Here is a 12,874-nt window from a genome sequence, read left to right as displayed (position 1 = left end):
GATTTTTGAATTCTGAATTTATTGTCATTCACGTTTTATATTGTATTTTGTGCTGGTTTTTGTTGCATCAATTAAGTGTTTTAAATTTGTTGTTAGCCGCCCTAAGCCCGGTTTTCTGAACCGGGAAGGGTGGGGTGTAAATAAAAAATTATTATTATATTTATTATAAAGAGCAGTCCCTTGGAGGAAGGAGCAAGCTTGTTTTCTCCTGCTCTGGAGAGCAGGACTCGAACCCATGGCTTGAAATGGCACGAAAGGAGATTCCAACTCAATATCAGGAAGAACTTTCTCACTGTAAGAGGTCTTTGGCAACGGAATGGTCTCCCTCGGGAGGTTGTGGACTCTCCTTCCTTGGAGGGTTTTAAGCAGAGGTTGGATGGCCGCCTGTCGCAAACGCTTTAGCTGATATCCCTGTGTTGCAGGGGGTTGGACTAGATGTCCTCTGGGGGTCCCTTGCGACTCTACCATTCTATGAGGGTGCTCTTGTCCTTGAATTCTGCTTCCAGGCAGGGCCGGATTTAGTTTTGATGAGGCGCTAAGCTACTGAAGGTAATGGGGCCCTTTATATGTCCAGCTGTCCTTTGTAGCGTGGGTTGTCAGCACCCGGGGCAAGGCAAGTAATTTGTGCCCCCTAACCCCTAACCTGCCGCCGCTGCCAGCTTCTTCTTGCTGCTGCCTGGGCTGGGGTATTTACGGTAAGGTAGCCACGGCGGTGGCGGTGGGTCCGTGTCAGATGATCTGAGGCGAGTTGCCGCTGGCGCTGCCGCCCAAACGACGCCGCTTGCCTGGAGGAGGAGGAGGGCAGAGAGGCGAGGAAAATGCAACATGGCCCAGCAGCTGCAGCAGCCTGGCGCGCCCTCCGCGGCCCTGACACGCGGGGACCGCGGCGAGCGCTGAGAGCCGCTGCTTGCCAGACGCCTTCAGCCCGGACGCGCGCACAGTTCGTCGGTTCCGCGAGACATGGGGCTCTGCTACAGCCTGCGCCCGAGGCTCTTCGGCGACTCCGGAGGCGGCGAGCACGCCCCCCCCCAGATGTTGCGCCCGGTGTGACCGGCCCCCCCTGCACCCCCCACGCTACGCCACTGTTGTCAACAACAAATTGTCGCTTTTTTGTGTTGAATATATGCTATATGGTAATTTATGGACCTAAGGTGCTACTTTTAAAATGAGACTGCATTTTAAATTGCATTTTAACTTATATTTAAAATTGTTTTTTTTATTTTATTATTATGTTTTTACTGTAATTTTAATGGTGTTAGCCGCCCTGAGCCCTGCTCTGGCCGGGGAGGGCGGGGTATAAATAAAATGTATTATTATTATTATTATTATTATTATTATTATTATCTCAAGCCATTTGCCCATGTTGCCATGCAACCAGTCCGTGCAGAACGTAGGCACCCTATACATAGAAAGGAGCAAACCAGTGATATTTTAAGGAGCAGGTTAGCTTACATCATAGGAGCCTACACAACACACAACACTGTTGCTGTATATAGGTTTTATTTTATTTGTTTTTTATCTTATATTTTGGAAATGTACATCCAGTTTTTCCCACCTTTAATTTTTTTTGGGGGGGGGGGCCAAAAGAGAGTGGGGCCCTAAGCTATAGCTTGTTTAGCATATACGTAAATCTGGCACTGCTTCCAAGCCTCTTTCCGTAGCACCAGAGTAGCTACTGTGAGAACAGGATGCTTGGCTAAGATGGACCACTGGCCTGATCCTGTCACTGGAGTCTTCAGTCACAAGCAGAGCAAGATATTTGGCACCAGCTTGACTGTGGGAGTTGCCGGAAGGAGGAGTACAAGGAGCCCTCCAAGCCCCTTAGGGACTCCACTTCTGGTTTGTGCAAACCCTCCAAGTGTTCCTATTTTCCAGGGACATCCCTGATTTAGAGAAGCCATCCCGGTTTCTGATTTGATCCCGGAATATTCTGCTTTTCCTTAGGATGTCCCCATTTTCACTGGAGGCTACGGAGTTATCCAACTCCTGAGCCATCCCATCTTGTTGTTGTTGTTGTTTAGTCGTTTAGTCATGTCCGACTCTCTGTGACCCCCTGGACCAGAGCACGCCAGGCACTCCTGTCTTCCACTGCCTCGCGCAGTTTGGTCAGACTCATGCTGGTAGCTTCGAAAACACTGTCCCACCATCTCGTCCTCTGTCGTCCCCTTCTCCTTGTGCCCTCCATCTTTCCCAACATCAGGGTCTTTTCCAGGGAGTCTTCTCTTCTCATGAGGTGGCCAAAGTCTTGGAGCCTCAGCTTCAGGATCTGTCCTTCCAGTGAGCACTCAGGGCTGATTTCCTTCAGAATGGAGAGGTTTGATCTTCTTGCAGTCCATGGGACTCTCAAGAGTCTCCTCCAGCACCAGAATTCAAAGCATCCATTCTTCAGCGATCAGCCTTCTTTATGGTCCAGCTCTCGCTTCCATACATCACTACTGGGAAAACCAGAGCTTTTACTATACACACCTTTGTTGGCAAGGTGATGTCTCTGCTTTTTAAGATGCTGTCTAGGTTTGTCATTGCTTTTCTCCCAAGAAGTAGGCGTCGAGTCTTTTTAAAAATGTTTAATGTTTTGTTCTGTTTCTTATATATGTTGGAGTGCTGGGGCAATCCAATAAAACGCTTGGGGTAGAAATAGTAAAACGATAACGATGGAATGCAAAGTCCCTATTTCCATCAGAGGAACGTCGGAGGGTATGTTTGCATCGGGTTCGCTCCTGAGCCTTTTCTGCTCCCACAAGGCAGCAGAGGATTCAGAATCGAGCCCATTATCGCCCCCTGCAAGGCGGTCCACTCAGATGAATCAACTCACAGCAAGAAGAAGAAAAAGCGCATTTTGTGCACAACCTCCCAAACTTTTTGGGTTTGTTTGTTTGAGCGCTGGGTAGCGGACGGAGGGGACCGGCAGGGGCTAACAGGACAAGGGCCTGTTATTTTGCCAGGGGAGGCTCTCCCCCCTCACTTTACCCCCACTTTTTGGCTTAACAACAGGGCCCGGTCAGGTGGGGAGGTCACGCCAGGGTTGGCAGCGTCCGGGCCAGCGGTGGGGTGAGGCCTGATGACAGGGTGACGTCACCCTGAATAGGCCGAGAATCCCCTGTCACAAAGGGTTAGCAACGCTCCCCGGCCCCTTTGTCCTAGCAACCGCTGGGTATTAGGAAAGCGTAGGCCGGGGCAGAAGCCATGGCAACCGGGCCACAGGCTTGGGCTTGGACAACATGTCGCCCCCCCCGGCCAGCCCCCCAGTGCCCCAAACCTGCCCCACGTACGGGGGCCTTTTAATACGCCAAAGTGAGGTTTCGCCCGTTTTCTGTGCGCACTCCCCCCAGCCCGCTCTGCTGTTTTGAGCGCTGTTGCATCAAAATGGACCCAGCTGAGTCACCCGAGAGAGAAAGTTTGCTTCTGAAAGTTCTGGCAATTCTCCCTGACCACAACTCTGAACATACGCAGAGTGCATTTTCCCCAAGGGGGGTAGAACCCTGCATGAAAATAAAAAGGGCGAAAGGGCGAAAGAGGTTTCTAGAACGCCTTCCTGGAGGGAGACGGCTTCTGCTTACAAAAACGGCCTTGTCTCTGAGCATGTGCAGAGTGCTTCTCCTCCACGCAAAACAGGAGGCAGCTTTTTAGATTTTAAATGGACCCGGAGAGCGACCCGGCTCCGATTCCCTCCTCCTAGCCCCAGGCATGTACGAGGCGAGCTGTGGTTAGGGACAGAAACGCCCTCTGCATATGCTCAGAGGTGCTCATTATGACTGTTTCGTAGCTTTTGTCGTTGACAGCAGGGCCTGAAGTGAAGGCCGTGACTGAGGGGCTGAAGGGTTCAGCCAGGACTGCGAACTGGGAAAGCGGGGGGCAGAGGAGGGGAGAGGAACCCCAGAAAGCTGCCTTATTCCAAGCCAGATTGATGGCCCATTTAGCTCAATTCTGCCTACACTGGCTGGCAGTGGCTTTCTAGGGATCCAGGCAGGGGTCTCTCTTAGCCTTGCCTTTATATGTGGCCTCAAAGCAATCTCCCCGATGTTCTTCAAAGCAGATCCTGTACTCTACCGCTGAGCTAAGAGGTTTTCTTGGCTCCTACGGGGATTCGAACCCACAGCCTTGGCGTTATTAGCCCTGCACCTGAGCTAAGTGGCACAACCTCGCACAGTCCCATCTCAGCTGCCCCCACCAGCACAGCTTTCCGTCACACCCTGCTCTCTCCCTTTCTGGATTTCCTCCCTGCAAAACGTTCCTTTTCATTGCACATTCATCATGATCCGCACTCGGGGCTCAATCAGGAATGTCACAGGCAATCCTGTTTGCCCCTAAAAAACCTTTGGTGCGGCCACACTGCTTCATTCTTCGGCAGCTTTCTGCCGAAATCCCGCCATTCTGCCTCAAATCTTCTGGTTTTATTTTGGCCCCACTTCCGTCGTGTTACAGAACCAACCGAAGTGGCGTGACTCCACCGCAAAGGTTGTGTCTACACCGCGCATCACTTTAAAAGTCACGCCTTCCCGCAAAGAAACTATAGTTTATCCGCTCACAGTGCTGCAAACCGTGGCATCTTCAAGAAACTACAGTTCCCAAGATTCCTCGCAGAATCTTGTGACCCGATGTGCTATTTTTGTGCCCCGAATGCCAGTGTGGGGCAGCAGCGAGAGTGTGGGGCTCCCCATTTGGCCACAAAGCTTGCTGGGCGACCTTGAGTCGCTGCTTCTCAGCCTAATCTACCTCGCAGGTTCGTCGTGAGGATGAATCGAGGGAGTACCCTTTACGGCACCTTGAGAAAAGGGTGAAATAACAAATGTGGCGAAAAGGACGAATGTTGCAGAAACATCACTCTGGAGGGGGCACAGCCCTTCCCAGCTTTTCTGCCTGGAAACTGTGACTCAGGCCTCTCCGGCGATTGTGTGACTGGCTGCACAACCGCAGCTGGGAGGCCAAAGGAGCGAAAAACAACAACATCTTGGCCTCTGTGCTTTTTTCTTCTTCTCTCCAGATGAGGAAGTGCTGAGCAGAACGAAACTGGCTTCCTTGGTGCAGAGGGTTCAGGGACACCCTCGAGCAACTCCCACAGAAGTGGGAAGAGGCCTCTGGGCTGGGGGGTGCAGAGCCAAAAAGGTACTGGGCCTGCCCCCTTTTCCCCGGCATGCTAATGAGGTCCAAGGTCCCTTCTCCATTGGCCGGTGGCTAATGCGTCCCTGTGAACTCAGCCTTCCCCGGAGCTTTAAATGGGACCCCGGAGTCCGGGCTCTGGTCTCTTGGGCTGGGCGACTGCCACCCTCCCCTGGCAGCAGCGGGCAGGGGCCAGGAAGGTCAACAGCTGGACCGCAGGAGCTGCGAGGAGGAGGCAGATGGACTCCCAAACAAACAGGTGGGCAGGGAGGTCGCAGGCTCGGCCAGGGTTCATTCCTGGTGTGTGTGTGTGTGGGGGGGTTCTTTCCCCCCACCCCAAGGTGCCTCAAACCTATTGGGTGCTGTTTCCCCCCTTTCTCTTCCTCTCTCCTGGAGAGCCACAGCAAAACAGCCTTGGAGAGGCGTTTGAGGGTTTATGTCTGTGTGTGGGGCGTTTGGGAAGAGCGGTGAACAACTTGTGGTGTCCTCGCTTTCTCTCTCTCCCCTAAATCACTTTCCTCGAGTCGCCTAGAAGGCTGCTGTAAGAAAGGGCTGCATCTAGAACAGGCCTCCCCCCGGCCCCACAACCTGGCTCCCTCCAGATGTTTCGTACTACAACTCCCAGCAGGAACCAGGTTGCGGGGACGTTGCCCTAGATCTGGACTCTGGGATGTTGTGGGCTCCCCTCTACTCTCCTGTTGGGCTTCTTTCTTCAGAGGTAGGTCCCTTTTAGCTTGGGGGGTGGGGGCCTCACTCCTAAGCGAGTGGGTTTAGGATAGCAGCTTTGAATGTGGGTCCTATTTAAGGACGGGACACAGAAGGGGCAGGACTGTGCAAAACCAGTCAGAGCGAATGGGACCAGGAAGCATTGCATGTCTCTGAAAGTGAGGAATATGAAAACCAAACTCGAGGGACCCAGGAAGGGTTTTCCGCTGCGATCAAACCAGAACCGACTGAACCCGACGGCATTTTCAGGCAGTGCGGTATAGTGGTTAGTGCGCTGCTGGAGACCAGAGTCTTTGGTCTGCTCTTAAGAGAGGGGAAGAAGACAGGTTGGCCAGGAATGGGGTGAAGGGAGAGAGAGAATTGCTACACCCCGCTTTTTATAGCTGCCCCAGCTTGATCAGAAGCCCCCGACTTCTAACTTCGCCCTAAACACTCTGCGACGGCGCCCAGTGATACCCGCAACTTTGCACTCCCCCCAGCAAGAGAGGCAGGAGATGTCCCAGGCAGGCAGGGTGGGGCGACCAGAAGTTCAACAGGAAACAGCTGTTTGCAGTGGGTGATTAATGGAGGTGCTTTGAGTGAAAAGGCAAGATTTATTTCTGCAGATCTTGGTCATAATCTTAACAGGGACAGGCTAGCTGCTCAGGGCAGGATCAGAAAGGGGCTGGCTGGCTGGCCTTAATGTGTATAGGGCAGACCCACACTATTTAAAGCACATCAGAAACTGCACCCCCCCCCCGAGACTCCTGGGAAAAGTAGTTTGTTCAGGAACTGGAACTCTGCAACGGGAAAAGTGCAGTTCCCAGAATTACTGGGAGGAAGTCATGTGGCTCTGCTTTGTGCCTTTATTTCCCACCTTCTTGTTCAGGGTGGCGGGTTCGTGGTCTCCCCATTCAGAAAACTAGGTTAGGCTGAGGGGGCAGCGACTGTGTCACCCAGTGAGCTTTGTAACTGAGTGAAGATTCGAACTCGAGTCTCCCAAGTCCTCGTCCTGCACTCTAACCACTGCACCACACTGGCATTGAATGTGAGGCAGCCCTTTGTTAGGCACCTTTAGGTTCCAGGCGACAAGGGTCCTCTTCACCCAGGCCTTGAGCTGATTGACATCCGACACCCTTTGAAATCTGTTGTGGGAGAGGGGATGGTTGGTTTGCCGTTGTCTTTGTTTTTATATCCTTCTTATTTTTACTATGTATTTTGTGGGGGGTTTTGTATCAATATTTTGACGGGAAAGGTTTCGGTTACAAAGAAAGGGATGCAAAGAAAAAGAAACAAAAAACAAAAAGGGATAAAAATGCGTAGAAAGAAGCAATATACGAATATATACAATGTAGGGGAAAATACACTGTCATGTACTCCCATGCATTCTGGAACGGATTTGATATTATTATCCTAATACATATGTAAACATGAATAGCCTACTGTTGTAGTTTTATGTTGCGAGGATCTGTCCTGAGATCTGGCGGTATATGAACTGAATAAATGATTAAAAATAAAACAACAGTCCCAAAGCACCCTCTGGCTAGGTAGGGGGTTCCCTTTCTGTTGCAGAATTTGAAGCAGGCCAGCCTGGGTTAACTTTTCCCCTCCCAACGGCAGGATTTATTGGCACCTGACATCCTAGTTACCCTGCTCTGCTGCGAGGCTGCGGAGAGGGGCTAGGAAGCATGGGGGCTGGCGCCCCTCAGTTGGGGGGCTGGTGTGGACCAATAATAATAATAATAATAATAATAATAATAATAATAATAATTTATTATTTATAGCCCGCCCATCTGGCTGGGCTTCCCCAGCCACTCTGGGCGGCTTCCAAAAAAATATTAAAATACTGTAACACATCAAACATTAAAAGCTTCCCTAAACAGGGCTGCCTTCAGATGTCTTCTAAAAGTCTGGTAGTTGTTGTTCTCTTTGACATCTGGTGGGAGGGTGTTTTCCACAGGGAGGGCGCCACTACCGAGAAGGCCCTCTGCCTGGTCCCCTGTAACTTCTCGCAGTGAGGGAACCGCCAGAAGGCCCTCGGAGCTGGACCTCAGTGTCCGGGTAGAACGATGGGGGTGGAGACGCTCCTTCAGGTATACTGGACCAAGGCCGTTTAGGGCTTTAAAGGTCAGCACCAACACTTTGAATTGTGCTCGGAAACGTACTGGGAGCCAGTGTAGGTCTTTCAAGACCGGTGTTATGTGGTCTCTACCAAGTAGAGAAGAACAGGATGCTGGGTTTGTTTTGACACGGAGAGCTAATCCATTAAGCCGACCTTCAGGCTTCCAAGGTCTGCTCTCTATCCCTGGGGAAAGCTCAGGGAGAAGTCGTCTAATCTCCCTCTTTCCTCTCCCCACCTGCGCAGAATGGGTGCCCCGCCGCCCAGCCCCCTGAGCCTGGAGTACCTAGACGACATCGACCTGCTGCGCTTCGTGGTGAAGCAGGAAGTGTCCCGCACGGAGGGCAGCTTCTCCCTGAGCTCCACGCCCTGCAGCTCCGTGCCCCCTTCGCCCACCCTGGACAAGGCAGGCGACCCCAAGTCCACCCTCGAAGAGTTGTACTGGATGGCCACGCTCCACCAGTCGCTGGCGTCGGCGGCGGCAGGGGGCGGCCCCGAAGCCCAGCTGATGCCGGGTCTGGACGAGGCAGTGGAGGCTCTCCTGGGCGTCCCCGTGATGGACGGGGGTCTTCGGGGCGGAACGGCCCCACAGCTCCAAGGTTTCTTAGGGGCCATCGAGGGAGCTGGTGGGGAACAGCAACAGGTGAGAGGGAGAGGGAAGAGGTTGGTGGGTTGAATTATGGGCGTTTGGGGAGTGGGAGACAGAAAAGGGGGGCTCTGTAAAGTGCCGAGAGGTTCATAGGAGAAAGGCGGGAGAGGCGGAAGGGTCCTTTTTCAGATCAGAGGCCTATTTATCATTCTGGAGTTCAACAATAAAGGTCCCCCTGAGACAGCTCAGTTGGTTAGAGCCGGAGGGTCTTAATCACAAGATGTTGGGTTTGAGACCCATGTTGGGTGGAAGATTGCTGCATTTCAGGGGGTTGGACCAGATGACCCTCGGGTGCCTTCCAGCGCTACAATTCTGGGATTCTAACATGTGCAATGTGTCGTATGGTAAATAAACAAGCACAGCCCCTCCCACAGCTGTAGTTAAGAGGGTTTTACACCCAAGATTTTACTGCCTGCTATTTGCTTTCCAGGCGCTGGAGATGTAAAGACGAAAGCTCCGGAGCATGTGCAGAGCACCCTTCCCTTACATGCCTCTGAGAGCCACAATGTGGAGATCTACCAGAAAAGTACAGTCGTACCTCTGGATGCGAACGGGATCCATTCCGGAGCCCCGTTCACATCCTGAAGCGGACGCAACCTGCATCAGCGGGTTGCAATTCACCGCTTCCGTGCATGCACGCGATGTCATTTTGAGCGTCTGCGCATGCGCAAGCGGCGAAACCCAGAAATAACGCTCTCTGTTACTTCTGGGTCGCCGCGGAGCACAACCTGAAAAGGCTGAACCTGAAGCGACTTCAACCCGAGGTATGACTGTAAATAAATATAAACAAACATAACATAAAATCATACAATTGTAGAGTTGAATGGGACTCTGAGAATCTTCAGACCCAACTCCCTACGACGCAGGAATGTTTTGCCCAATGTGGGATTCGAACCACCCCAACCCAAGTTTAAGAGTCTCACGCTCTGCCGACTGAACTATCCGGGTGGGGACAAAAGTTGGCAAGAAGTATTCACAGATAATTCTGCCGTGGAGATTTTCTTCCACCGGGGAGGCCGGCCGCAGGGAAAAAACCCCGAGGGATTTCCAGAGGGAAATGTCTCTGGAGGGATTTTCGGCTCACCTTCTCACTGGCATTTCTTCTCCCTTTCCCTCCCTCCCTTCACAGCTGTCCACGCTCTGCGACCGCTTCTCCGACGCGCAGCTGGTCTCCATGTCGGTGCGCGACCTCAACCGCCAGCTGCGCGGCTTCGGCAAGGACGAGGTGCAGCGGCTGAAGCAGAAGAGGCGCACGCTCAAGAACCGTGGCTACGCCCAGTCGTGCCGCTTCAAGAGGGTGCAGCAGCGCCACGTCCTGGAGGCCGAAAAGTCCCAGCTGGCGCAGCAGCTGGAGTCCCTGCGCGCCGAGGTGGCGAGGGTAGCTCACGAGAGGGACATCTACAAGGCCCGCTGCCAGAAGCTGCTGGGGCACGCCGGGGGGCACTGCGGCGAGGGGGCGGAGCCTCCGGCACCTCAGCCCACCTCGATGGCACATTTTTACCTATGAGCGGCTCCCTTCCTGGCACGACAGACTGTGGGTGGGCGAGGGAACTGGGCGGGTTGCTTTCTTGCCCCACCAACTTGGCCACTGGGGGTCGCTGTGGACCAAGGGGCTGCCCTCCTCTTTCCCTCCACTAGGGGGCGACATGAACACAGGCACTCCCCTTTTCCCCACACCAGGTGGCGCAAGAGAACATAGGCCGCCGGGCGAGGAGACAATCTCCACGGCAAAAGCATCTCGCAGGTTGTGGCTCCTTCCCTTCCAGGGAACCCCGGGAACTGCAGTTTCCCATGGTTCCCGGTGGCGCCGAAGCCCCGTCGAGTCTGTTGTGTAGCTATCCTGGGAGCTCTTGGGCTCTCTGAGAAGTGTGCTTTCTGCGTCGTTCTTACCTCCACCGCTAGGCAAAGGAAAAATAATAAAAGCCAGAGAGTGTGTGTGTATGAGAGAGATGATTGAAGACGGCTTCCATTTTCTCCCCACTGCATTGGGCAGTGATGTGGTTGCAGCGGGGCCTGGGGAGGCTATTGGGGTCACCGGATTTGGGTTCTTGGGGATCCATGCACCCCGCTTTTGAGCTCATGTCCTGCTTTGCAGATTTCCCTTTAGGGCATCTAACCGGTCATTGCAAGAACAAGATCCTGGGCTAGGTGGGCCCTGGGCTCAACCCAGCAGGCTGTTCTTATGTTCTGAGGGCCACATACAAAATATACAATTTTGTATAGGGAAACCAGGCGGATGCCACAAAACAATTTGAGCCCATTTCCAGCAAGGAAAAATGTGTGTGTGTGTGTGTGTGTTTTTGTACACAAATAATCTCACATTCAGTAGCGGGGTTTTCCTTTGTGGCTCAAAATTCCAGGCCTGCTGGGCTGGTTTTTGAGGTGGGGAGAAATGGGCTAACATAAAGGGAGCAGAGCGTGTGGGCCTAGCGTGACGGGATAGAAATTTCCGGAAATGGGGAGGGAAGCACTTGCTGCGGTTGCTAAGCAACAGCCCCAGCATCCCTCCCAGCCCCTTTCTCAGTCCTGGCAAAACAGCTCAGTGGAACTGAAGTGCAGCGGCCATGTCGTGACGGGGAAGAGAATCGCTGCACACCCTCTGAGGATTTGGCCTGTTTTGCAGGGGAATTGTTAGGGAAAGGGGTGATATCTAACAGTGCGTCTCAAGGACGCTTTTTGCTCCAAAGGGAGCCACAGTCTCAGGCCTTCCTCCTGTCGATAACATGCTATTTTAAGAGTTTCCCGCTCCCCACATGCTAATTCCTCCCAACATCCCAGGATCAAATCCCCGTCTGGGAAACTCCGTTTTCGACAAAGAGGAGAAACAACACCGCTGCAGTTTGTGTGCTCTGTCTTTCTTATTCCGAGAGTCCAAAGAGCAAAGGGCAAGAGGAGTTTTAAAGGAAGATGGAGACAGCATCTTGGAACATAACCACGAGGGAAGGCTGGGAAATCTAGAGAGTCCACCTTCCCTACTGCCTGGAAAGGGATAATTATATTAATGATTTTTTAAAAAAACTGCATTATATTAGGCAGGTCCTATTACTATAAAAGTGTCTCTCTCTGTGTGTGTGCATTTCAGTGCGATCATAAAAGAGTGCATGTTCAGAATGGAACATAGCGTGCATGTAAAATATGGAAAGGAGTTGTAATGTGTAGATGCAAATCTGTGTTGTGTGTGTGTGTGTGTGCACGCGCATGCTGTTGTAGCCACACACTTGCATTAGCTGTGCATGCAATGATGTGTGACAGGGTTTTATGTCTGCACAAATGAGCGTACCACACGTTTAAAGCACACTTAAAGGGCATGGCATGCCCCCAAAGAACCCTGGGAGCTTGTCAGCTCCTGGGATTCACTGGGGGAAATCGGATGCATTTTAAATGTGCGTTGAATGTGCTTTAAATGTATGGTGCCGTCGGAGAAGCACTCAGAAACAGCGGCATGCAATCGAGCGTTCCCACAGCAAGGGATGCGCAAACGCAATTTATTGTGCAGCTGTGCGCTGTCCCGTTGTAGTTATCCTTGCTGTTAAGCGCACTTAAGATGAACCCTGCGCATGACTCTGAGCATGGACTCGTGCAGGGGTGATTGTGAGTGATTCTTAGTGTGTGTCTGACCGGGTGGCTTGTGGTTTGCTTGCGCATGGGGCAGGAAGGTGGGCATTCGGGGGGGGGGGAAGCAGGACGTGGCTGTGGGCAAACGGGTGACTCCCAAATATGTGCATTGTGTGGCGCAAATTTATCGCTCCCTTTGACGCACACGCAACAATGCCACCCCACCCAGGCAGCTGCCTCAATCTGTTTAGCTTTCCAATATTTTCTACTATTTATTTTCGAAACGACTCCTTTTCGCTCCGAGTGAAAATTCTGAGCCGGTGGGCGGCCCAGAAGGGGGAAATCAGAGACAGAAGATTTTCTGGTCTGGATGGATTTTTAAAAATAATAAAAGGACCCTTTAAAAAAACAAAAGAAGGTAACAAAGAGTGTGGAGTTCTTTCAGTTTCTGCATGGTGCCTCTTTACGGCCACGTAGTCAGGCCTGGCTTTCTGAACATTTCGAAGAGAGAAGACTGCTTAGCGTTCCTGTACTTTACTCCCTTCTTGTGCTAAGATAATCAATGAGGGACTTTTCCCTTTTGCTCCCTAGCAATCTGATCTGGATACAATCCAATGGATAAAAGCCCTGGATGTGAAGACACCTTGGCTCAAAGTCTGCCTAGACGTGGTCTTATCACCTGGGCAAGTCACATGTGCCTCAGTTTCCACATCTGTACAATGGGATGCTAACAATGTTGGGTGGGGTGA

The 12,874-nt window shown here is 52.2% G+C and overlaps 1 protein-coding gene and 1 long non-coding RNA gene across 2 annotated transcripts in view; both read left to right on the top strand.

The window, feature by feature from the left end:
* LOC307202364 overlaps positions 1-12,874 on the top strand; it is a 237,422-nt gene that overhangs the window by 206,489 nt on the left and 18,059 nt on the right. The gene's annotated exons all lie outside the window — the stretch shown is intronic.
* NRL (neural retina leucine zipper) lies at positions 5,145-10,516 on the top strand. The gene is made up of 3 exons (XM_079951260.1): positions 5,145-5,356; positions 8,168-8,564; positions 9,700-10,516. Exons 1-3 carry the CDS (start codon positions 5,214-5,216, stop codon positions 10,075-10,077), a joined length of 918 nt encoding a protein of 305 aa, XP_079807386.1. The 5' UTR covers positions 5,145-5,213; the 3' UTR covers positions 10,078-10,516.

This window comes from Podarcis cretensis (assembly GCF_951804945.1).
Source record: "Podarcis cretensis genome assembly, chromosome: 13".
Lineage (NCBI taxonomy): Eukaryota > Metazoa > Chordata > Lepidosauria > Squamata > Lacertidae > Podarcis > Podarcis cretensis.
This window is presented reverse-complemented; position numbering and strand designations above follow the sequence as displayed.